This window comes from Cardiocondyla obscurior, linkage group LG15 (assembly GCF_019399895.1).
Source record: "Cardiocondyla obscurior isolate alpha-2009 linkage group LG15, Cobs3.1, whole genome shotgun sequence".
NCBI lineage: Eukaryota > Metazoa > Arthropoda > Insecta > Hymenoptera > Formicidae > Cardiocondyla > Cardiocondyla obscurior.
In genome coordinates this window covers 3,379,893-3,407,772 of record NC_091878.1, presented here as the reverse complement: position 1 = coordinate 3,407,772, position 27,880 = coordinate 3,379,893, and the positions used below count along the sequence as shown (strand labels likewise).

Below are 27,880 nucleotides of genomic sequence, written 5' to 3'. Positions count from 1 at the left end.
CGAGTAAATGGCGCTCAAGTAAGCAAAGCTTATCGTAGCTTTTAATCTTTTCTTTTGCAACGGGACAACTTTCCCCTCGTATTTTATTTTATTTAAGTCTATAATTAGCTCGCTACCTTCATACGTTTGCCGTGGCTATGAAGGAGCAAGCCGTTCCGTTCGAATGATGAAAGACGCCAGACACAACAGCTGGTTATGCCGATGAAGCCAATTACGAGCATCGTGGTCATGTATGGACCTATAGACAATCTCCGCTCGGGAGATCGATCGCTAATGGGCGCGACTGCCAGTTAGCATGCATCATCGGCGATTTAAGTGAAACCGACTCCGATCAATGGCACCCTCCCGCCCTTCCCTTTCTCTCTCTCCGTCTGTCAATTTAAAGCTCGATTTCGCTTTAATCCCCTTACGTAAAGTCGCTTGGAAAAATGCCGACTAACGCGGGATCTATGCTAGCTCAGTGGACCTTGATGTCACACCTGGCCGAGCCGACATTCACGACAGACATTGACCTGTCTGTGTACGGCAACGTGTTCGTGGAATAAAGTTGAAATACAACACGTACGCGATGTAAAAAAAAATAATATTGAACAAAAATCACGGAGGGCAGATATATAAAATAGTACGCGGAGTTGTAAAAAAATATAGTGTATCTTTTTTAATAATCATTGCGCGCATAGGGTTTTGAAATACATATTCTTAATTTTGACGCTTTTAACGACGCCACGTTACACGTAAAGAATAAGGTTTCTTAGCGAATGTTTATAATATTTTAATAGATCCTACAAACGTTTTATTATTCGCGGTAATTTAATATTAATAAAAGTGCAGAAACATCTAGCGATAATTATTTTTGCATTCTAGCTACTCTGGCGATTGGAACGGGGTCTCTTGGCATTTCGTATAAAATCATATTATTAATGTTATTTGGTGATTACTTCTTGTTAATGTTCCGGAGTTAATGCGGCTGTTCGCCGGGGATTCATAATCAAATAATGAAAATTTCGTCCAGTCGGTATTCGGCATAATGAAATTTTATTACGAAATCATATCTCCGGTATTGTATGCGCGGACTTTTCGGTACAACGGTAAATTGGAACTATCTGTACTATCGCTGTAGCAAAGTCGGGTGGTATCAGTAATTGCAAAAGACAAGTGCGTCACCGCGCGAAACAGGCAGGTGCTTCTCCTCTCCCGACTTCACCCCCGTACATTCGCCTATAAGTCGTTGACACATCCTTGGTTTCCCGGCGCAGCAAAATTTCCCGCTGATACCCGCGAAAAAGCCTCATATGCGAGCTTAACTTCCCTTCCGAATTGTACGACACAAAGGTAAAAAAATAATAAAAAAAAAAAAAAAAAAGAGAGAGAAAAAGTACATCAGTCTTTTCTCGTATGCCTCTATGCAGCGCGTGGTAGCTTGGTACTTTTACATTACAAATAAATAGAGTCATTGTTTTAAATTTTACTAAAATGTTTCTTGGACTTTTTTAATAATTAAAGAAGTGCGTTTTAATATTCGCGCAAAAAAAAAAAAGAATAAAACAAACAGTGTAAAAATCTGTTTAAGAAGAGAAGGATAAGCTTTAAACGTACAAATACGTTTCCCGCGATAATGAAGTGAAAAATGAAGCCGGACAGGGCTTTATTTATCGAGATTTTAATTTGTGCTGAAGAAAAATGAGTCAGCTAGCCGCCGTGATGGTAAACCCTTCCTTTTTACCGTATCAGAGTTGAACCGGCGCGGCGCGACCGCTCTAATTGGACCGCTCGCGAAATTAATGAATGCGGACGACTTTGACGCCGAATTCCGCCGAAAGAACGGCCCGGGGTTGCGTGTCGCGGACCAACTATCTCGCTACCCTTCGCGTCAAACAATCCGAGCACCGTCCCCGCTTATACTCGCCGTCGTTTCGTCCTTCTTCCGCCGACGCGCAATAATTATGGCAGTCGTGTGCATCGCGCTCGCCGTGTCATCCCGCCTTCTCGCCGCGCTTCTCCCCTTTCGAGTTCCGGAACATAGGGGCTGCTGGCTCGTGGTCGGCGGAAGATAGGTGGCGGTGAGGGGTGGGTTTTAGTCCGGGAGAATATTAAAGTTTGCTCATTAACCGCTGATGCATTGCCCTGTCGGCTCACCCTTTCCCAGCTCTCCTTCCCGCTCCGCCGCCCTTCTTTCCGTCCCGTCTTCTTCTGCGTTCTCGTTACGACGATACGAAAGTAGTCTCGTATTAACGCGGATAAAAAATGTACCGTTCGGTACACCCGCCCCCGTTATTAATCATCATCTCAGCTTCGAAACGCGCCCCCGCGAGAACATTGGTTTAGAAGATCGCGATCCTGAGCGAAGGAGATTTATTATGAATAGAAGTGCGAGCTACACTGATACAATGCTTTTGTTTCTTAACTATCTGCATTAACGGAATAACTCAATTTCATATACTTCGCTCTACATATTTTGCGCTAAGTCGAGCGTTCGTGAAACTAGATCACCCTTATATAAATAATCCGTCTTGAAAAATTTGTTTTTATATGAAATATTCGCGTAACAAAAATTCCCGTTTGGCGAACGCACGCGCGGCCGTGCATAATTCCACTTTCAGTCGGGCAGGCTAATGCTAACGGAAATGACACAATAGTTCCTAGGTTTTTTGGTCGCTGATTACATTTTCCTTAATCATGTGTACGTTCCAAACCTTGAAATGTAAATGAGCATCCCGCATACCCTACGGCGCCCCGATACCGCAGCTCAAAGCCAGCGCTCATCACTCTTCATCGTTCCCTTTGTCATTGAGACAGAAATGAAAGCCGTTGCTGTGGTAACCATTTTAACGTGTCTCCGAAACCACTAATAGCAATTTACCCAACGTGCATATCCAGGTAGTACGTAATTAAGCTCTGCCTCTTCCCACGCCCCTTGGAGCCACCCCTCGCATCCCCTGTGCGAGACACGAGCAGGTTTTGCGGTTACGAAGCGCGCGCGCGACACGACGAGGGGAGGGAGAGAGCATTAGCGGCATCATGGACCATGCTCTCTCCCCGGGATGCCGTAGCAAGTCGTTATAACGCTCTTCCTTCCTCAGAGGAACCACAATGCTTCCTGCGAATTTCCAAATCCATCTGGATTACAGCCTCGAGGTACGTTTCATGGTGGAATTTACAGCGAGTCATCGTCGAAGGCTCATCGACGTTACAACGAAAGAGACGAATGCCGTAGGTACAAACAAGGTGCAATATTGCGTGCGCGTATTTTGTATATTGCCATGCAATGTGCGAGCGTAACGGCTCAATTTAGGTGACAAGGAGTCCCGTTGTCTCGTGTAAAATTGCTCGTTCGCTCGCAACGTGCAATGGCATTTTTTATGAAACGTTAAATATAAAAAAATTTTATTTAAAAATTAAAAATATTTCAGTACTGCGTAATAAAAATGTAAAGTAAGTACTATTAAACATTTAAAAATATATTCTAATAATTTTTAATGATATTTGGTATTTAGGAATGTAAATTTTAAATTAAGCTTCCTGAATTTTGGTTACAATTTATTAAACGCCAAAAAAAAAAAAAAAAAAAAATTGCATTTTTATTACCATTGTTATAAAGTGAAATATTTATCTCATCTAAATTTGTAGCTGAATTTTACATAAATAAGTCGACTGTATTTTGAGAATTTGTATCTATACGTTTACTTTTCCAACTTGCGCGAAGCCGATTGTTACCATTCTTGCTACTAAGCTCTGTTAACGAGTATACGGCGTAATTACCACTTTGTTCATTCGTCTAAACTGAGTTTGAAAACGAGAAACGTGCCACGAAATAACGGAGAACTTTTAAGGATCCACCAATCCGATGAAGCGCGCGTTGAATCAGGGTTAAAAGTTTTGGCCGACTGTGGCGTAATTAACGACGTTTAGAGATCCTGAGAACTTGTTGATAGGGCCAAAAGTTTGTCCCGGCCAATTATTTGCAATCTAAACAACGGAACGCGAAGCGCATTATAAGTTGCGCAGCGTCATTGTTAATTCGTCGCGTGCGAGCGGCCGCAAAATCTTCAGCTTCTATGTCGGCGCGAAGCCGACTTGCCGTAGATGTTAGTTTTAACGTTTATAAAACATTCATGATGCTGATAGACCGATAGCTTAAGATACATTGCTATTCGTGCAAGCTCTTCTTTTTTTCTCGATAAAAAGCGAAATTAATTTCTAATTAATAATCCAATTAAAAAACTTTATTCGCTTACTACTTACAAGGTACAAGCGAAAACGTTAATTTAAAAAACATTGAAAAATATTCGCAGCCTCGCGATCCGTTATTTATCTTAAAAAAAAAAATGACTATCACTTTTTGTAAAGCGTAGAATAGATGATATTCAATGTTTTGAATTTTTTTGTATCTAGATTCTGCCGTTTTTTTGCCGTCCTACGTCGCACTTTATTTGCGTTGCATTCTGTCAATTTCACATCATTTATCGATTCACTTTTTTTCCCCGCTTTCATCATTTTTCCTTCATCATTTTACTGTTCTTCTCGTTCTCCTATCCATTAAACATGTTGAAAAAGAAAGGAAAGTTAAATCACACCGATCTTACCTGTTGCAACGCGAGCTTTCAGTTCTCAAAGAACAAGGCGACAAGGGATTTCGACATTGAAATACAAAAGAACGCATGCGGCGAAGAGTATCGAATTATCATAACAGGTTAAACGTAACAGATCCTCAATCATTTCTCGAAGCCTTTTAAATCTCTTTCGCGTATTTCAGGCATAAAACGCGAGTGCACATAACATTGAATTAATAAAAAATAGAATAGGAATTCTTTATTACTTATAATTCGCTAATTAATTAAATGCAATTTAATTTTTGACTTATTTTCTGTCACGCGAGCCTAGCGAGTCGATAAATTTTAACATTTTTTAAATACTAACTACTTTTTGATAACGCGGTCTATAAATAATTTAATAAGATGCGAGAATTTTTTTTTTTAAATGAAATAAAATCCTATCTTAAAAAATTTGTGTGACGCGTAAATTAGCTGTTAATTGTTAAAACCGACGCTGATTAGTTCTCTCTCGCTTGCTTCAGGCCAAGCGAGAGTCAACGTCGGCTGTCAAAGTCGGCAATTTTGAGGTTCGATTTAATTTTAATATTTAATTAATATGTCCAGGCAAAGACGGTCTTCGCGATTTTTAAGATCGAGGACGACCTGGTGGAAGTACTGTCTTTGTCTGGACATACTAATTAAATATTACAATTAAATCGAATGAGAGTAACGAATAGATAGGTGCAAGGAGACGGGGAGAGGCGGAAGGGGGACGGGGTGAGAGCGAGCGCGGTATATTTCCTAGGTATGTTCCCCCACTACTCCCACTCTCGCTTTGTCCTTCTCCAGCGGTCGCGCGAAGCACACGTACTCACTACGCTTTGCACAGCGGCCACGTGTGTCCGTGCCGGAAGTAATAGGTACTCATTTGCGTATAGCGTGCAACGAAAGCCTCGCGATACGAGAAGTATCTTCTCCTCTCCATTCTCCGTGTGAAAAGAGCACGTGTGATTCTCCGTGTAAGGAGAGCATGTGTGATTACGTCTCCTTTTCTTAAAGTAAGTGATATCCTTACGCGTTCATCTTATCGAAGTAATCTTTTTATTTCAGAAGTGTTGCGTAGACTCGCGCAGTTTTAACTAACCGGGCTTTTTGTTCGCAGGTAACCAGTGCGAGGACGTTCCGAGAGGAAGCTAGTCATTCTGACGGGAAGTCTAATATATTCTGAGAGGAGGAGGAGGCCTCGGAAAGGCATCGTGTATCAACGGAGCAACCCCAGAGGTAAGAAAAATTTTATTTTTAATTATTAATTTGATATATCGTTTAGAAGCGCGTGCATTTTTTTCTAAAGATTAAATACTTGTAGCATCTCTACAATTAAATTTTATATTTCTTTTTGTTACAGATCGACGCAGCTGCATTCACCGTCGTCATCGAAAGTGCCGTCTCCGCCGGTTTTAATAATTATACGAACCGCAGCCGGTTCGTCGGTCGTTCCGGGAGTTCCGTTAAGTATTCGGCGGAATTTTTTTACATACGACTTTCTTCTAAACGCGAGTGCCGAACAGAGAACGCGCGAAAGTGATCATTGAGTAATTCTCGCGATTATAAAATCACGGTCGGGGTGTTCGCGAGTGACTTGTGCGCGGAAGGATGACTCGACACGTCCCATCTGAGAGGAGGAGCAGGCCCAGGAAGGGCATCTTGCATCGGCGGAGCAACTTTTAGGTAAATATAAATTTTATTTTTTAGAAAAATCTTTATAAAAATAAAGATTTATCTTTACATTAATTTAAATACTGTCATATCTACATTAATATGTTTTATTTTATGTTACAGTCACCGGCAGAACTCAACAACTCCGCTGACGCTCATGCAGATTGGTAAGTCGAATAATTTTATTTTCGTAATTTATAATATAGGTCTGTGAAAAATTAGCGCGTCCATGATTTCTTTTAGTATAAATAAAAATTACGTGTTAGGCAAAAAAAAAAAGTTTTTAGATTTGTCAAAAAAGCAACGAAAAGAGGACTTCTTTTTTGCACGACATTTAGACTTTCGTATATTTCACTTCTTGCCGTGACTAGGTCGTGGACGGTTAAAGACGGCAATGAGCCAGCCGGTTAATTTTGCATGAATCTTGGCTTTTCTCTTTCTTGGGTGCTCAAGGGAGATTAGAATACATGAACGTTGCAATGGCAGCTTTAGACCGGCGGACATTAAGGGCAGCTTCGACGGCGCGTTACCGCGTATGTCTGCATTATGTGGAGTTTACTCGTGGATTACGACAGTAAAGTACGGCGATGGGGCAGTTTAGGGGGTGGCAATGCAGGCGAGAGAAGGGTGGCACCGGCCAATGTTTGCGATTGCCACATTCGCGGTTATTGGACGGTCGCACTGTTTAGTTCTCGATGATTATGCTAAATTATTGTTTACACCATTCCGCATCGTATTCATGTGTTTGCCGTCGGCTATATAAGCCGATAGTCAACGAGTATTACACCTATTTTAATTACTCAGAAGAACTGGAATATATTAATTAATTTGCGTGTCCCATATGCGCCATTAATTAATCCCAAATATTGGCGTATTCGGATTTTCGCAGCACTCGGCTCTTTACTGACGATGTACAGTTGAATTATTTAAATTGTAAATAATAAATTTTTAGTAAAATATTACCAGCCAGATATGTGTGGCTGTTGACAAAATTAAGTTCCTGGGCGAGGTATATTAAACTTATTTTTGAATATCAAAGCTGACTGTAACGTATATCGACGGCGTTAATCATTGGCTTCCGGCAATACCGATTAAACCTCAAAGTCATTCCAAAAGATAGATACCGGTGTAGGATGCGAGTTTAGGTGAGCAGAAGGGATAATCCCGCGGAGTTAGTGTCAGTCAAGCCTGAATTACGACGTGTGATGGTATGGACGGCTCTATTTGCTGTAAAATTATGATAAACTGCGCCACGCCGGCCGATAATAAATACGTGATCGATGGCCGTTGTTATTTCCAAATCGCGCCATTACATGACGGAATAGCGGTGAAAATTTTATAGCAATAAACACGCGTATTGTTACTAAAATTGTGTTCGTCTATCGCGCGAGAAATCAGCGTCGCTTTTGCGCTGCGCATTTTAATTACATGTATTTTTTTCTTTAAATTTTAGCGAAAGCCAAATTTAAGAATCAAAAATAAAAGCCTAAAGTAAAGCAAAAATTAATATTTTAAAAACCGGTAGTACACGAAAAATATTAGTATTTTGAGTCTCGGGAAAAAAAAATGTTCGAAATTTTCGAGGATATTTCTCAACTCTGTTAATCCCTCTTCAGCTGAAGCAGTCCGAATGTAAATACATTTATCGTGCAAAAACGTGTAATCAATGCAGTCGATTCTACTATCTAATAGCTCCAGACATTACACACCCGACACTAATTGCGAAGTGCGAAATATCGATTGCAGTTTACGCGGCTGTTATGGACAGGCAGTACTGGCAACGATACCTATCAGATCATCTCGAAGTAGATTTACGGCATTTAATCACTCGAGTTTAATCGTGATTACCGCACGGCATTACGCACAGAATTATATCCGTGTGTCGTGAGTGTTTTTAGTACCGATCCAACATGTCGCGTGGTGTTTAACCGGTGTTAAAGCAAACGCGCCGATAGGAAAGATAGAAAATTAAACGACCACTCTAATTTAAACTGTTCGCTACGCGATGGCCTGCGGTAATTTAAACTACGTTTGTAACGGGCCGGCAAATCTGTCGGTGCGACGTAATTTCAATACCTCCCAAAAAAAAAGAAAAAAAAGAAAGAGGAGAATAATTCGATAAATGAGATTAATGAAATACAAAAGTCAATTTTCGTGCTTAAAATCGTAACTATAGCGCTCAAGCGCTCACATACCGTTTCAATCAATGCCGACATGACGAAACTAAAGTACACGGTCAACACACAATAATTAATATTTATCTCTCAGGTTATATTGCGGATAATTACATTTTTCCTGTGGCCATGCGGAACCCGCGTTGGCCAGTTAACCGCGCGAATTGCGCGTTCGATTTCGCTCATTTATCGCCGATAATTAGCGATAATAATATATTTTTGCGATAATTATCGCGTGAATTTCGTTCGGCCGAGCGCCCATCCGCGAATCAATACTCGCGCCGGAAGTTGTTCGCACGTGCACATTGCACGTACGAGGTTTTGCAATTTCGTTGCGTTACACGTGTATGATTAAATTCCTGATAGAATCGGCATTTGCGGAGCGGCACACGTTCCTAAGGACTCCCTGCAGATCCGAGGACGTGGCGGATAGAGCAATCGTTTCGCCATTGTGCGCGCGGGGCAACTCCTCACCAATAATGGAAATGGAGAGGGCATTCGAGTTGAGATTGCGCCTGATGGTAGATTGGTCCCGGTATCGTACAAAGCTCCGTAAAGAGACAACGCGATGCCTCTATACAGATTGTGATCCGCTTTTTTTCCTCCATCCCGTCTTTTCAGGACGCAGCATCTTGATCTTTCAAAGAGGACGTACGCTCCATCCGCGGTTTTGCTGACTCCTCTCCTCGCGAAACTTTTCCAACGGCGTGTAACATCGATTTTTGCGCCATCGGCTCTCGAAATCTTCGTGTTTCTTTGTATCACCGCGTATTATCGTTCCGTTGATTTGTGGACGTTTGTTTGGTGATTGTCGGCCGATTAATGTCAAAAGTATTTTATTATTTTAAGTATATAAAATTACAGTCTATTTTTTTTTTCACTTCTTTTGATCATAAATTCTTAGTACGCGTTGAGAGCTGGCGATAAAAATTGGTCGCACGTAACAGAAGTAACTTTATCGTTTCGGGAAATGCAATTTCGGGGAAATACCACTGTTCGTGGTGACGTTCGGTAAACTAACAACGTTGCAATCGGTTCTTTCTCGTTGGACGTTTCTCTATTAGTTTGTTTGAAAGTCTTTTCCTATAAAAACCCGCTGGGAGACATTTTGTTCCGCAAAACGTGTTATGTCCGGAAATGTCAAACTTTACACGAATTTCAGAAACTTTTTCTCTTTGTTAAGGAATAGTGATATTATCGATATATCAAAAACCTGACGCTACGCGAACGGAGTGTCACAATTCAGTTATAACAAAATAAAAATAAGAAAATTATAATAGATACAAAATTCGTAAAATAGTATTTAAAATATTTTTAATAAATTCCAATTTAACGCTAATAATGGATTAGTAACAGGGAAAAAAAATGCGTATAAAAAGATATGTTTTATCGACGTAAATAACCGTTTGCCGGATAAATTTAATAATTAGCGCTGGCATGCTAATTAGCGTTTCAGGGATTTTGCGCGCGATTGAAAATGTCTGCGTGTGCAACAATAAACGATAATCGTTTGTCTTTTGAGGATTCGGCGGTGAACAAGAGAACGGCGATAACGTGTAAAATTCCAAATCATTTTGCAAGCGTTTTCCCTGATGCTTGCAAATTTGCTTTTTACTCACGCGTACATGCACGTACAGCCGGCGCCGTCGCTTCAGCGGCCGATAAAATGCGTGATGGAACGCGGTCGCGAGGCGGAAACGCGTTTTTAATGTTTATTTTGAATCACATTTGTCGCATTCGTTGGCCAAAATGAGCATTTGAGTGATGATTTATAATCGGGGTGAAGGAACGAAATCGCTGGCTCGTTTTCATTGCTCGTACATTTTTTTTTTTTTTTAACTGTTGGGAATCGCTGTCCTTCACGCCCCCACCCGTCATTAATTTTAATTTTAGCGCTTTAATGGCAAAATGTGAAACGGCGGAAAGCGCGGAGGCCGTTTCGAGATTCGGTCGCGCGGGTTTAATCGCCGAGCGGATTTCCGAGATTATCCGTCACGCGCAAATCATGCCTCGTTCAGTTTGATTGTTTCTTCTTTCATCTCCGTTAATGTAGAGACGTGACAACTCGAAAACGAAGATCGCGCGCGCTGCACCGCGGCAGGCTGAGTCACATATTCCGCATCTACGAATTTGCCAACATCCGCCGACTTGGCGAATAACTACGAACCGAACTACTAACTCCGAGACGTCACGTATTAGCCAATCGGATCGGTTGGCGGTGTCAACGCTTCCTCGCTGTCATGTATAATACAATGCGAGTAATTTTGTGCCTCGAGTTCAGACTCGGTCACGTACACACAGGAATTACGTGAGACAAACTACGTTGCTCCGTGCGTGATCGCGCACAGGATGTGCCCGCGTTTATGCGCCGCGTTCTCCTCCCCGCGAGGCGTTGTACCAGAAACACGACGGCGAAGACTTCCGGATCGATATGCTCTCACACTTCGACTCGCATCCATACCTCTAAGTGTCGCGCGAAAATGAGGAGACAAAGTACCTGTGCGATTTAAAAGAAATTTATACGATACACCACGCTTAAATTTTAAATAATAGTTTCGCTGCTAAACCTCCAGCGGAATAATCATAAATTTTTATATTTTAGTTACGCATTTCGTTAACTTGTTAAATCCTTGCATTGTTCGTTAATTTTGTCGCCAGGAGTTCCAGGCTACTTGTCCTCTTGTCGTTTATGTTTTTAATTTTACGCGAGTACCGCATATGTCCTTTGTACGTTTTGTGTGCACGAGGTGCGCGAAGAAATTTGAGGTAAAAACCGCTTTACCGGAACGCGTCCGGCGCGCACAATACGTGCATATACTACTGCGTCCGCCTGTTTTCGAATACACGCCACGTGCGTGTCGATACACACGGTCTCGTAACGCTTGCACTCTTGCCGGAGTTAAGCCACGTGTGAGGGAGGGATCCACCGCGAAACTACGAAGTTATTGGCGACATATGCGAAAGTTCGTTTAACCCCTTCGTCCTTTCGATGAATATGCAAAAGCGACGTCGAAACGAGCCGACGATATTCCAACGCTCGTCGTCGCTCCGAGCGAAATTTGCTTCGACGCATCCGCCGATTCGAGCTAGGTGGATCGATGTTTTGAGTCCTTTGAGTACAAATCGAATCGCTAGTTAGGAACACAAACCACTCGGAGACGAATTATGCTTTGTCGCGTGTCTAATACTCGTACGTTCCCGATGTTTGCGTGATTCACGTTGTTCGATTTTTAATTTGCTAAGCGCCAATTATTCAGCCTTTGCAATATACCGAGGTTAATTTCAATAGAATTAGGTTTTAATATCGATGAGTTTACGGCGAATAATTCAAAACTGACGTACACTATCCTCTCAGATTTTCGAAACAGTAATAAAGTATCGTTTCAAAAATGCTAAATTTACTTGAAAGCGCATAAGCTCACAGATTCTTCTGATTTGTGTGCATTCGCGCTCTTGTGTGCCGCGTAAAAAAATAATGTGATAAACTTCGTAGTCTGAAACTCGGGCTACCGTTACCGGAGGTGTCAAAGACATTAAGTATCCTTTAAGTATTGCCTCTACTCTAGGAAAAATGCGGCCGCCTCTCTTCTCGCGAAAGAATGTTCGCGTGGTAGACAGGTTCCATTTTCTTGGTCTCCGAAGAGACGCAATGGCTCTCAAATAAGGACAAGGCCTTGAGAATTTTCACTGCGTAAAATATTTCTCACACCTTCATCGATATTCCATTTGCGGCCTCGAGAGTCACGTACACGCACACACGTTTACACACGTAAACACGTAAGAGCTAACTCGGTATGGTATAACAGCTATATCTGGAGGCGATTCTGTAAGTTCCCCCTGTTCAGTTTTTTCTCCGTAATCCTGAACAATTTTTAAAGCGGAGCAAATTCCAGGCCGTTGATTTTGATTATCGTTGTTATTAAATATTCAAATTTTTTTATTCATTATAAATAATTTATCCCGAGGCATTTTAATTATTGTATAACTCGTAAACTAATTATTCTTTTTAGTCAAGAATTTAAGAATACAAAGTACATTTGTATTGCAATAACGGATTGTCAATAAAATTAAAGTCTCGGCAAACAAACACGTTATTGATCGCAAAACTTGAACGAATTTATGTTTGCGCTTATGAATATTTCATACATATTTTTTGAATATTTACCGGCATAGGTTTTTCAGGGCATTACTAATACGCACAACATGCATGTGCGTGTATTTGCTGAGGTGAAATATTTGTAGATTCCGATATTGCACAAAAATGTACATAATATTGAAATCGTTACGTTATAAGAGACGAGAACAACATTTTATATACGAAAATTTCTCCTCCAATTTCTCTATAAATTTTGATACTTTTATCCCCCTTTCTCGTGTTTCGTATTAAATTAAAAGCTACGTTATTCTTCTTTATAATCAATAACATAATATTTAATTATAAAAGTAATTTTACTTTAGTTTCTTAGATGTGGCAATTTTCTTTTCGTCTATAACGTTTATAATATTAAAAAAAAATTAATATTACAACATTTAATTATAAAAATACTCTTATCCTAATTGTTTGCCAAACGTGACTACTTTTCTCCTGTGACGTTCATGATATATTTTCCCCTTCGCCTCCACACTGCTATGCAAACTTTCTGGTTCATTCATGAATATGGAAAATTAGATTTTTTGACGGTTTTTTTACGTCACAAATTGATTCCACAAGTGGTGCGTGCAGAGTACTGCGATTCATTCGAAGGAAAAAAGACGAATTTCAATAATACTCGCATGCGGAAATTAAAATTCGTTTTTAGAGTAAGTATAAACGTACGAGTTATAGAAATAAGAAAAAGTACGCGACGCTATTACGACGGCAAGAAAATTGTCACTTAGAACGTTGATAAAATTACCGCGTCATTGAGTCATTAAAATCTTCAATCGGTGTTTTTTTATTTTCATTATTTTTTTTTTTCTTGTAACCGCCTTTTCTTAAGTTTTAAACTAAGTTCTGTCGATTAGATTGCGCGATGGAATTTTATATAATCCACTTACCCAGTTTTCACAAAGTTCGCAAAATACTGCATGATACTCTCCGAGAGTGCCATTTCCAGTCTCGTGTAGTTTTTCGGAAAATGGCCAAATCCCTCCACCCACAATGGTGCCCCGAAGACGAATGGAAGCTCTTCGCCGTGCACCGAGCCCATCTTCTGTAAACAAACAAGAATAAAGTTAAGCGACTTCCGCGTACTTTATCGCGTCCCATATACATGTGCGCGATCGAGAAATAGTAATATTAAAATACTTTTTAATTTATAATACAAGCGTTACGCGTAATTTTACAATTTTCTCAGAATGAATAAATTAAATAAATGAGGAAAGTTATAATAATTCAGATAAAAATATCTGGCGAAGTTAATTGTGATAAATTTGATCGGTAGATAAAAATAAAGACGTCTTCCGCCAGTCTGCTATAATTGCCCGCAGTGTCGACAGTAAGTCAGAAATATATACGGTTGAGATTTAGAAATTGTCGTCGCGGCGCGAGCTTATCCGCAAGCTCGATCATCGCGGACACGTCAGATGTAATTCAATTTCGCCGACGTCTTCAGCGGAGAATTACGTTTCAGCTGAACCGTCTAGCCGGCATTAAAGACGACTTAAATTAAATGAAGTATTCAAAGATACAGGCAGCGACCAGTCAATCGTTGAAATATTTTAATGCACGATAAAACACCTCGATTTAGGGAATCGCTCGGTACGAAAAAACCGAATGTACCGCGGTGTAAATTATTATATCAAAAATCTGAGAGTTGCGCGACATCTTCGAGATATCATAGACCCGTGGATTTCAGAACCTACGAATTCGGAGATACCAGACTCCGAGAATCGATCTCGGAGCGCTAGTCCGCCGTGCCGAGGAAGCTATCTGTTCCAGCAAGCACTGAAATGGAATCGGCGATTCTAAGGCGATTACGTACGTACACGTCCGTGCCGAATGGCGCACGAAAGGGCATTTACCAAGTAGACGAGCTTAGTTCCGAATCGGTACTGCACCGAGTTAAGATGCTGCTCCAGTAGTGAAGGGAAAAGAGAGCGCGAGCGGAAACGACAATCGGAGAAAGACGGAAAACGGCGGAACAATATCTGTTTACTCCGTTCTTACGACGAGGAGAATAAAGAACAAATTTCGAAAAATTGTAACTGTAAAATAATAGAGAATAAAATACACGAAGAGATTAATGCGGCGGTAGAAATGGGACGTAATGTGTAAAACTAATGAGACGACATAAAATGGCGAATGTGATTACGAAATAAAAAAGCATAGGGAACCCGAGGTAGGATAAAGGGTGAAAATGAAAAGGGGAAAAAAAAGAGGCACGGGAGAAAGGAGGTAAAATATGGAATGCAGAAACTCAAATCCAAAACCGTCCGTGTTGCGTATTCGTCACTGTCGGAACGAATCCCCGAGCTTTATCGAAGTTGTTTCGCCAACTAGGTTCCGTCATTGTCGGGAACGTTGGCTAACCGGCAATGTACGGCTGCTACTGATACCATTAATTTCATTAAGGTGCATCCAGTATGCTCGAGACTCGGAGCGATCTATTGGCGGGTGATCGATGCACCGCGATCGGAAGTCCATCTCGGTATCCCCCGCGATTAATTTAATTTTTCAAATAAGTCAGAATCCCCCGTCTTAATTGTGGCGAGTGAGCCCGGCACGGCGGAATTGGTTATAAAAGCGTCTGAGATTGGATTACTAGAATATTCAATATTCCGTCCGACAGCGATCAAGCGTAATGGCCACATCTCGTTTCTGATTACTCGCGCATTTGTTGAGCTTGCCGGTATAAATGGCGGTCCGCGCTCCGATCTTCTTTGAGAATGGATTTTCAGCGATTTGTCCGGCCTTTTCGCGTGACATAATAAATCGACGCCGATGACCTCGCGCGCTTGCGAAAAGCCCGAAAATTGGCGCGGGCGTGAAATTAAAACGAAAAAAGGAAGGAGCGGATAGAAAGAGAATAGAGCGCGTTCACGTCGCGCTTTCAACCCTTTTTGGCACAGGTCTCGCGGCCGTCCCCGTAACTTTTAGTTTTTATTCTGCAGTTCTTTTTTCGCTCCAATTTCGCTCCTCTTTTCGACCTGAGGTTCGTCCGCCGTATGCGCGCACGCTCAGCTGCCATAAAGTCGACTTCCGGCGTGTCTGGCATCGACAATCGCAGTCCGCGAGTGCAATGGCCGAGCAATTTCAATTTAACGCCACAAATGGATGACAAATTTTATGCACAAGCGACGAGAAACGAGGTTGTTAACGATATTTGTTTCCATTATTTGTGAATTACTACGTCAAATTTATATTAATAACTAAAGTCAAACTATTTTTCTGATAATACGCTGTTAAAGTGCTTCTTAACAATTCGTTAATTTTGTAAGGATTAATATCGAGAGCACTTGAACTTTCTATCCGATCTCTCCGTTCGATTTCAAGAAATATAATAAAAAGAGGTTCTTATTAAATAACGTGAATATATAAAAAGCATCAGCAGAGTAACGATATTATCATAATTTTTTTTTCCACTTTTTTTTTTCTATGCATATCTCAAGCACGGTGAATATTATTTTTACTGCCATATGCAGCTTCATCTAGTTTCAGCTTGCGGGAAATAAGCAAACTCACCGTGCACTATCATTTTTGACTTGACCATTGTTCTTCGCGAGAAAATTTCCGACCTCGCTGAATAATTTTCAAACGTCAAGAAATACGTGTAAAAGAATTAGCTTAATAAACCCGAAGGAGTGATCAGAAATCTCCCCCCTTTTTTTTTCGCTATTTTCTTCCGAAAGAATATCAAAAGATTTTAATTCGGTGTCAAAGTAGTTCTTAAAGTGGGATAACGCCGACGTCGCAGTTTAAACACGGAATGTTGATTTTTCGAGGTCTTTAAATTATGAAGAGCCACTGCGACATTCGTATGGTATTTCTCTTGCAATTAAAATATAAAACGATATAAAGAGACGTAAAAAAATTGCACTTATCGTAGAATAATTTCTTACTTTTGCAAAATCGAGAGCGATGCGACCCAGATGTGAAGTTAATAAAAAAAGTAATAATTTTATTAAATAAAAAAACATAATCTTTTAAGCCTTTTTAAATGCACATCTTTATAATTCATAGCATTTAACGCTCGTAAATGAAAAGAAAAGTGTTGTCGGAAAAAAAAAATTGCAACACCCTGACTTTTAATATATATTGTTCTGTGTCTTTAATACTCGACAAGGGAGAGAAAGGAAAAGAAAGACGGCGTTGTCGGTATAGGGGAACGCTTTGAGTTTTGCTGATCCGCGCTGCTGCAACTCTAGAGGAGATGTAACTGTGAAACGAGGAAAAACAATTCCGCGGAAAGGGCCAGCGCGACAAAGGGCGAAAAGGGAGATCGGTTAAATGTCGAACGAGAGAAAACGCTGGCAATGCTCGTCGTTATTAGAACTCCACCTTTTCGTTCGCACGTAACGTTAATGATTTTTCGAAAGCGCGATCTCTCCCTCTTTGTTTCTCCGATAATCGAGTGGATGAAAATTTCGAGCTGTATAATGCGAACTCCGCATGTAAGATGCTACGATTAAGTTACGAGGAATTTCTTTTCGATGCACTTCGGCAGCTGATTCTTTTTTTTTTTTATCGCCACTTACATCCTCCTTATTTCCATTGTTTTCTGTTTGCCTCTTTTACTAATTCACATTTTGTTGGCAACTACCGCGGTATCTTTTTCGCCCGTTCCGCGTTAGGATTAAAATATTAAAGCCTCCCCTTATCACCGCTATGTGTTACTTGAATATTTGTCTAGCTGCGAAGTGTTCTTCCGTATATTCGCCCCGTGCGTACGAAATCATCGCGTAAAAGTCAACCGCTATAATCCGGGAGGAGTTCGCAGACGCGCAAGAAATGCGCCGTTAATGCCGCATCTTGGTTGAAGAGCGACTCCCGAGCCATATTACGCCGCCTTTGTAACATCGTCGGTCTTAACAGCTACGAAGCGACGTCGACAAGGATTACGGGACGCCTGTGTCGTGTCGAGTGACTTCGCGGGCCTTCTTGCGCCTCTCAGCAAACGTGTCGTTTGACGACTCGGTTATAACGACTAATGTATTCATGACTTTTTTTTTTAACACGCTTCTCAGAAGTCCCCAATTCCGCAAATGTCCCGTGTTAAAGACGCTTTGAATTACATTTGAATGTATTACGGGATTCGCTCCTCAATTCCGCCGACGGTTTCTTCATTACACGGTATGTAAAACGGTCCAGCAAAATAAGAACATTTGGGAGAAAGAGACGCGAGCGTTTATTACGAAGAAATTTTAAATGATAAACGAGAGCGAAAGATGTCATAGATCGCAAGCGTAAAAAAAGCGTAAAAAAAAAAAATTTGTTTGTAGAAGAATTTTTTTTCCCCCCTCGTAAAATTCGTTTATGCAATCGTATCTATTTATCACGATTTATCTTCCGGATCATCTACCGCGGGATCTCCGTAATTATGCAAACGATATTTACACAGTCTCTACTTGAGACAATACCCAGGATCGTGTAAACCGACCGTAAGCGAAAACGCGGGAGGAGGTTTTGATTTTGGTAATACGAGAGAGCATGAAATTCTACGATGTAATCTCGTTGATGCGATTGGACCTCCGCCTTTTCGCTTTTACCTTCGCCTCAACCCCCGTGGTTCTTGGATACCGACAGGATCACGACGGCATTCCTGACGTTCCGCAGATGCTGGCAAATTTCAATTCGCGCCCAGGTTAAACCGTGTCGTAAAAAGCGACAGTACGAAACGCCGTTGAACGTAACGTTAACATTTCTGCCGATAATAACGAGATTTGTCGATCGTTAGAAATTCTTATCGCCGTTAATGTAACTTGCGGTGTAATTGCATCCGTAGTCTGGTAAGGATTTTGTTACTCTTATCTCTCGATTACATCCGGCTTCAAATGCCTCAAATACTTACACCATCGCGCGACATTAAACAAAGATCAATTTTGTTTAATTACACTTTAAATATTAATATACAATTTTTTCTATTTTTTTTAAATGTATATTCAACGCCAAACGTTACTTCATAGAATTGATTTACTTGTTGTATTTTGACACAGTTTCTTAAACTTTAATCTTTCTCCTTCAAAAAATTTAACATTGTTTCCTCGCACTGAGAAATACCTTCGTATTATGCAGAAAAATATTTCTTTACGAGATTGCGTTATTTGTAAGACATAACTGACTCGAATAACACCGTCAGTGAAATATGAAATGTTTGAAGCGCAGAGTAATCAGATTTTTCTTGAAACTACGGAAACAGCCTGGTCTTAACACGGTGATACACTTTATCACCGTAATTAGAAATAAAAGATACGGCAAGTATTAAACAAAATAAATAAAAAAAAACTTTTATATAATCTCGTCACACAGTTACAATGAACGTTACGTAATCCGATAACTGTTCTTGTTTCTAATTATTATGGTTATAATAACGTTTTAAAGTGCGCTTCTATTTTTAAAAAAGCGCTTAAAATATAATGCCCGGGTCAGAGTTTAAATTTAACATAAACTGGAAGCCTGTAGTGCAGATTAATGTTATTCAAAGAGCCGATGCGGTGAATTCCATAATTCACATTGAGAGATTGAAGGAGCACGGATTACAATTGGATATTGAAGAACACATAAGCATTGTGTACGAGCATTCCGGTCGCTAATTAGCATTCGCTCTAATTTTGATTAATTTATCATATCGTAATCTCACCGGCTGACGAGATAACGCTGTAACGTTGTGACAGTAGCTGCACGAGTAATAACGTGACAATAGCGTTCTGACGTAATACATCACGTCGTCCTTTGGTATGCGGACAACCGTGCGCATAACTACGTGCTCCATTTGTAGCGTCAATTATTAACTGCGTAACCCGTTTTCCTCAAAAATACCGACCCCTTCGTTTACCCTAATAACCGTTGTTAAAAAAAGGGACAAAAAAAAATACAGGCCACGATTCTTAGAATAACGAGACGTTTTCTTGAAAAATGCATTGCAAGACTTTTTCGTCATTAATTTAAAATGAACTTCTTGCATCCCAGCTACAAATTATAATTTAAAGTTAGTTCCAAATTCAAAGCTGTATATACAATAACGTGCATTTTGTGTATTTAAAAAGATGTGAAATTTGATCATCTTGAGGAATCGTTAATTTCGAAGTAAATTATTTCACACTAGAAATTATTTTTATATTATAATATTTGCATACGAGGCAGGGACCAAAACGACAAAAATTCATCGGCGAAATTTCGAAGAATTATCGCGAGATTGGTATCGATTTTTCCAGGTGTATGCATGATTATTTCTTCTCAAACGTACGCGTGTGGATTTAAATTTAAATGGAAAAAGTTGAACAGTGCGAATTTTTCGTCGCGGAACGATCGCGGCAATTTCCAGCGAACAGGCGGAAATGCGATCGACTTCCATCCTTGTGTTCCCCGAGGTACAATGGCGACTCAGACGTGGATCAAGCACAGTCTGGTCGGAATGGAGGGTATTGTTTCTATTGGCTATTATTTCCGCGTTGTACGAAATCGCGCGTGCGCCAATGAGAAATCAGATGAAATAAACGAACAAGATAAATGCGTTTCGAAGCACTTGCAAAAGCTTTTATTTATTTCTGGCGCCATTACGAAAAAGAAGGCCATTTTCATTCTAAAGCAAAAATAAAAAAAAATAAAAAGAAAGCTTATAGAACTTTGTAGAAAAAATTGTTACGTTAAAACGTTTCACTTCTTCGACATTAAACAATTAAAAGTTTAGCGAAACAGATGCATGTAACTATTAAAATATGATCTGAAGGCTTTAAACGACTGCGCGTTCTCACGGTATTCGTTGTACGAGAGAGACGATGAGATTTGACGCATAAATTTTTATGTACGCCTTCCGTCGATAGAACTGATCATTATTCACAACGATGGCTGTCACTAATCCTGATAGCCGTTTTGCACTCTTCCCGACCATTTGGATTGCAGCGACCGTAGTGTAGTTCACGATCGCGAACTTGTCTACGTTTTGTGACTAAGCTTACGAGCGCGTTTCGGCGCTCGTTTGCCCGTCAAAACTGGGAAGAACGAGCATGCAAATTGTCGGGCACCCGCCATAAAACGGCGAAGCTTTTTCCACCAAATGGCGCCATCCGTTTGAAAGCGCGTCTATTTGGCGGCTGTTTTCCGACGACCGGTGAACATCCTTCTTTTGCTTTATCATTGCGCGGGGATTCGTAAGAATCAGTCGTTTATATAATCCTTGAGCGTTTTAATAAAACTTTAAAAGGCTTACACTCAAAGCAGTCTCCCGACCCGAAGCGATAGCACTATAAACCGCTAATTAATTCTTAAGTAGAAATTGGATCTTGCTTCAACGTTTTAGAAGAATTGCCGTCCGAGAATGAAATTTTACAATAAAATCGTAGTAAAATTTTCTAATAAAATAGCACAAATTGAAAAAAAATAATAATAATAACTTACGCTTAATAACTTTTTTTTTCGCTATTTCAATTATTAACGAAGTGAGAAGCATCATTTGGCTCATTTTACGCGTAAAGCTCGTGCAATTTTATCCTCGCACCGTCGACGGCAGCCGACGAATGCCAAAGCATAAATCACCCGGCACCCCGGGATGCCTATCGGTGGACATTTTTCTAAATTGCATTCATAAATACCTGTTGCGTATGAGTATTCGCCCGAAAAGCGCATGCATAACCAGCGCGGCGGTGCATATTTTAGAGGAACAAATAATTTAATTGCGCTTTAGCGGGCGCGAATATTAAGCCGCCTCGTGTTAACCGTGCTCTACGACTACGACAGCTGACAGCCGTAAACTTTGCGATGAATATTTTATTGTAACAGTGCGTTCTATTCACTAGCAGCGCGTGTCTCTACACGGGTGCAATGAAAAAAAAAGAATCTGAGAGGCATAAACTAATCTAGCACAGCTGTTTCAGCAAAAACGTAAAAAAAAAAAAAAAAGTAGATACCTACACTTATTCGAGCTCATTACATTGTATTTTACATTTAAAATGTACATGTTTATCAAAATTTGTTTTGCAATGCTTATTTTATCTGCAAATTTTAAAATAATTATTAATAAAGTAACGTCAATTTAATGAACATATGCAAAACTCTATATTGCAATTAGATTAAAATTAATTTCTAATCTGTTTGTAAATCTTATTAAAAAAAAAACTTATTCTCTAAATTGTTAACGTATTAAAAACTTTTTTCTATATTTAAATCTATATTTAAATTATTCTGCAATTGTACAAATTACATGTTTTTGTTTTAATTTTAATTTTATAACGCGTTCTATAAAACTTTTATTGCATCACATTTTTTGTAATTATTATTAATTTTCTTTTAATAGTTTTACACCGGATAGATAAAATTTGCACAGTAAACCAAACAATTAAAACTTATTCAATCTTTTATTATACTTTACAATAACAAAATGAGCTATGGCCAGATAATTTCTACGATAATTATTAAAGTCGATCACCCGAACAATTAAAATTGATTACGATATATGCAACTAAATGCGCAGCGTGTTTACGATTTGAATTTATTTTAATTTTCCGTTTATTGTTATTCTCTTATTTTTCGCAGCGTCGTAATTATACAGGCGCGCGCGGGATAAACGCCGCGGATTTTCGGCCGGGTCACGTTTACCGTTAGCGAAAAATTCTCAGAACAAAGCGCTACAAAGAGAAAGAAATTAGACAAAACGGATAATCTCCGCGCGGGACTCGCGGAGCCTTCGTTCTAGATTTTTTGCCGGCCCTCGGCGTTTTGTTTCACATCGTTTTGCCCTCCTTTCTTCGCTCATTAGACGGGGTACTTCCCAATTAGCCGGTAAAGGATTGTCACGATGGTAGAAGAAGCCTGGTTTCGAAATCGCGCGCTGGATAGCTTTAATTAAATAATTCGTTTCATCGTCTTCTCGATTCTTCCTTTCATCATCTTTCAGTTTCCCCGCGTCTATCATGATGCAATTTAACCTTAGAGCTGCGCGATCTCTAACGCACTGTTGAATTACTCTGTTTTTTTATTTTTATTTTTTTTTTTATTCCGATACATTTGTTTAAGAAACAATTTTGGATACAAACGATATACTTCCTTCGCTCGGCAAGAGGTATAAAAGTTTCAATATCTTCCATAAAATCTCGATAATGCGAAATATACATTTTCGAGACAGATGTTAGAAATATTGATTTACGTAGTTGCATTCTGCAAGTATCTTTATTAAGCCCTTTAGTTGTTAATTTTCAATTCTATCTTCTGGCACTTAAATTCTATTGTAACCACAATCAGATATTATTTAGGAGCTAATATTGTTAATTATGCTTTTTGTTCGGTTAAATAACTGTTCAAATCAGTCATTAGACATTTTACAATTCCAAGTGGATTATTTAAAGGATTTTCTAAAGGGAGCGGATGTGTTTTGCAAGAATGCGGAGCTTTGAGGGCAAATTTTCCCGTAATGCCTTTTTCCAACTTGCGCTCCCTCTCTCTCCGCCCGGCTTCGTTTTCTTCCTTCACTCCTATCAACCTCTCTTTGGACGAGCGGGCGGCGGAGAGAACTGCAAAGCGAGGTCGTATTCTCATTTTCCTCGTGCGAGATGGAGAAATAGCAATCACGACGAGTGGCGCAATAGAAACCCCTGATTCGACATGGAAAAATTTTCCTAGTTTCATTTTTATTTAGTTCCTTCTCTCCTTCGTCAACGTATCGATCGGCAAGCTTATTAAAACATTGATATTAATTACGCCGCTCGATGTGGTAGCAAAGCCAAGTGATTTCCATGCAAAAGACGCAGCAAGTAACGTTGTTGCTCAGCATTTCGTAAAGAAAGTAATTATTCGGAGAAATCGCCGTTATGTCTCTTCTTCGATATAAAGTGCAAGGTTTGTGTTGTCGCAGAAAATGATTCTCTTCTATCGAAGCGATTACAGATCGCCTTAGCGACGAGCATTGCCGAAGGTTTACGAACTTCCTTTTTTTTTTCCTCTTTCTTCCCCGTAAACGAATCCTGCTTGAAGGAAATCGTCTTCGATCAAATTACAACATGGGCGAACCTTTTAAAGGGATCCGCGAGAAACTCAGTATCCCGGAATGGACGAGGTGGCGCGCGGGCTGATAGATTTTGAACGTCGGCTTCGCAAATCCTCTGCGTATCGATGGGTCCTTGTAAATCCCTCGGCGATCCTCGGGATGAATTTCGTTCGTCCCGGTAGGATCGATTACGACCCACAATGTCTGTTTTCACTTTACTGCTAGATTACAAGTTGCTACCTCAAGAGTATTTACAAATTCGTGAGAAACTGCAGTTCTCCCTCGGTCTTTTTCTCTTTTAATTTTGTTTTTCTTCCTCTTTTTTCTTTCCCTTGCGCAACAAGAAAGTACAAAAATGGCTTCGTCACGTGCTATTTTCCTGCCTTCTGCTAATTTTCATTACACACGCGAATTGAACGTCATTTATTTTTCACCTTTTGAGAATCACGCAAGATCCGCATGTTTTGATTATCCGAAATATCCCCTTTTTTTTCTAATAAATGTTAATTATGTTTTTGAAAAGGTAGGCGATTAGTTTGATTATCAATAAGGCAATAGAATTTTTTTTTTAATTAATTATTTAAATAAAAAATTTTGAAATTTATTTAAATAGTAAATAAAATTATTTTAAGATTCTTGATTTTTTGCAATAACTTTTAGAAGAATTTAAGAACGTAATACGATTTGGTTTTGAATCGTTGAAAAATCGGTTTGCAGCCAGTAAAGGCAAGTGTGTAAAGAGAACGGGAAGACGCCTGCCCGCAGGATAGGGTGTATTGGTGGCGAACGTGAAAAAGTAGGAAAATTGTATTGTGAACAAACGCGATGGCGCGTTGTCGTGCATATGGTGCACGTGACATGACTGGAATATTTCGTGCCGCTCATACATCGACGAAACCTTCTCGTCCTTTGGCCTATGTACGCGACCGCCATACAATTATAAACGGACTATGAATACGAACAAACCCCGCGAAAACATTACGCAACCATTTAATTGACTTTTTTTTGTTTTATTTTTATTGTACAAAAATCAGAGTGTGCTTCAATTAATACTATCACTTCCAATTATGCAAGTAGATTAATAACCCTTTCATAACGAGAATCTGTAATAGGTATAAAATATCAAATGTAAGCTTGATAAAATGGCAAATATGACTCGTCGTCATTTATATATTAAAAATAGAAGCTCTATTTGTACGCGACGTTCTTTTCGCTGGAGCGTTAGTACGTAAAAAATATTTTTTCTTAATTTTATTTCCCACGTTCGTTAATTTTGTATGATAGATGTAATTGCAATATAACTCCCAACGAGCATAATTTTCAAAATTATTTCCACTACATGCTACAAACAATTTGTTGCTTACGTAGAAATTTCCAGGGGAAAAAAAAAAGAACCGGTAGGAATTCCGGCGGTTCGCGAAGTTAAAATATTTTAATTCGATTGGCTAATTGACAACAGAAAAGACAAGTTAGTTCGTTAAATATTTTAAAAATACATAATGTACTCTCGCAGGCCACTTTTTCCGAAAACCGTACGTAAATCCTCGCTATTTAACTTGCTGTAATTATTTCTTTTCTCACAAGTTCCATTTATCAAACGGTAAGAGAAGCGCTTCAATAAACGTTTGAAAAACTAGGATAAAAGTGGTGAGAGGAAGTTAGTATAAACTAACTGATTAGTCGTGCAAATAATTTTCGTGTAACGTTTAACAAGATCGGGCTAGTAACGGCTGTCATAAAAAGCACATCGACTGCAAACGACGCAATGGTAGCCTTATTATATTCGACGTACGTGTTCCGGTTTCATCGTAAATCGAATGATTCTATTATTTTTCTATGGCGAGGTCAACATTTTGCTTCACTTAAGGCACGTTTCGAACACTGTGAGTAAAAAATATAAAATACAAGATAACAAGAGGCATTGCGGAAAAGGGTTGGTCAAAATCTCCACATTTCCCTTTTAGAATAAAACTGTATATGACAAAGCGACTATTCGTGTTTCTCGACTGCTCGCGTCGTAATCGACGTTCTCGATTATTTTTTCGAGCCGTAAAAAAATATTATTTTCTAATTCATCTACATAATTATCTTAAATAAACGTCTCTGTGACACATTTACTTAACGTGTAAATTAACAAATTTAATTTATCTTTATACGTGATATCTTAAAAACGCAAAACGATGTTAATGGAACAGTGCATATCAAACGCAAAATAAATAAAATACATTCAATTTGAAAAAGAGGCTGCCATTTCATTGCGTAAAAATATTGCCTGCGCGAGATAAAATTGTGTATTTTAAAAATAATTAAATTGTTATTTCGATGGAGCCTAGCAGACGTGAGCTTCCCACGACGCGCCTCGACAAACTCACCCCTCCCGAAAAGGAACGACGGTCGAATCGATAATTAATGCGTTGGCATAATCGCAAGTCGAAACGCCGACAACCTGTAACTGTTTATTTAGCGTAATTATGGATGCAACCGAGTGGAGAAGGTTTCTATCTGTTTTACGACGGCAAACAACAGAGGAGACGCGTCCCGCGAGATAAAGGCGGAATGTTAGATGCTACGAGGGTTGGGACAGCATCACAAACAACGGAAGGCAGCGCGATAGTCTCGCGATTCGACTGATTATTCTACCGGCGCGATCTCCGTACATATTTACTCAACGGAATTTCTCTGGCAACTGCGGAGTTTCTCGCATACCGTCATCCACTGCTAATCAACCACTCGTTGATCGATTATTGATTTGCCGGAGCTTTCGCCATGCGAAATTCCTACGAAAAGTGTCTTTAGAGACAAATTTAGGTTTCGTTACTTCGGAGTTTTATTCGACTAATAATTAAATCTGTTAAAAAGGCAATTTTTAATATTTCACGTTTTGTAATCTTATATTAATACTTGTCAATTTTTAATCTCATATTTTCAAAGTCTGGGAAAATCGATTATATATTTCGAGGATAAACTGTAAGAGCGAATTATTTTATGAGAACAATTCGACGCGTATCTATGCGCGAATTTTGCCTGAATCCGTACTGATAATAGGAAGCGTCGCGGCATACGGCAGAGGAGAACAATAATGTAACACCACGCATGCGGTGTAATCTGTGCATAATTGAACATAAACACGCTGATAATTTGGACCGACGAACGGACGATGGGCTGGAGAGACAGAAGGAAAACAGTCATCGCGCGGTTACATGAGAATATTCCGCGACACCAACAAACGAATAATTGCCTTTGCTGCACCGGTGTTCTCGCTACAGGCTCCAGTTAATGAAGCTAAGCACCCACAGGCGCAAAGGGCATTATCATTTTAATAGGGCCGCGATTGAAGGATGTAGAACAAAAGAGAAGTAATTGGATGGTCACCCAAAAATTAGTTGAGTCATCAAATATACAGGTGGCAATTCGAGAAAGCAATATAATCGTAAAATTACATGGTATTTAAATTAGCTGCGTATCGATTAAAATTATTTGACGAAATGTCTATTAATTCTTGACTGATCAATTACATAATTTTTTTTATTAATTTAAAAAAATTAAGACTCCAGAATTAATTTATTAAATCGTACTGCGCTTCGAAAATAATTTTTTTTTTTTTTTTTGGCAAAAATGCAAAATTATTTAAGAATTAAATTTTAGCTGTGTGTAATAAGTTTTCTAAATTTTACAATTCCACGTACCTGAGGGTAATCGCCGTCCTTCATCTGATAATCGAACACGTAGAAGTAAGTCTTGGGCATGGGCTCCTCCTCACTGTCGAGAATCGGCGCAATGTGCGGGCTGCTCGGTTTCTTAGCGTGTCTCAAGGTGAAGAGATCTCCAGTTTGTACGAGCGGCGCCACGAATTGCGCGTCGCTCAAAGCCTGCACACACGCTTCCTTCGTGTTGACAGGATGTTGAACTGTTCTCTCCCAGTCAGTATACTCGTTTACCACCTATGAACAAAAGATATTCTCAAACCGTTATTTGGATTAATTTAGCGAAGGAGTTAAAGGAGAAGTAATTAGTTTATCTTCTTATTCAACCGATTACATTCGTCAAACGAGAATTAACTAGCGAAATTCTTTAAATAAAATTTTTCGCAAACTTCGCGAGCAGCATCGCAACCTGTTTTTTCTTATCGACGCGTACAATAACCAGCAACGCATTTAACCGCGCGTTTATCCCTGTTTACGCTCGTAAAAATATATCGCCGCGGTCATAATTATTTAATTGGCTCTAATCATTAAGTAATGCCGGGTCCGCGCTTCTGCATGAAGCGATAACGCGCCGGCCAAATGGAATTGCACATCGCCGGTGAATTTCGACAAAACGCTATGTTCCCAATTCAATCGCC

At 39.6% G+C, this 27,880-nt stretch overlaps 1 protein-coding gene across 1 annotated transcript in view; it reads right to left on the bottom strand.

Moving 5' to 3' along the window:
* Positions 1 to 27,880, bottom strand: part of Nlg-4 (neuroligin 4) — a 178,781-nt gene that overhangs the window by 35,151 nt on the left and 115,750 nt on the right. The window contains exons 8-9 of the mRNA XM_070666968.1: positions 27,225 to 27,479; positions 13,460 to 13,614 (exon numbers count right to left, since the gene is read on the bottom strand). Of these exons, the coding sequence (XP_070523069.1) occupies positions 13,460 to 13,614; positions 27,225 to 27,479 (410 nt within the window). The remainder of the gene's footprint in view (positions 1 to 13,459; positions 13,615 to 27,224; positions 27,480 to 27,880) is intronic.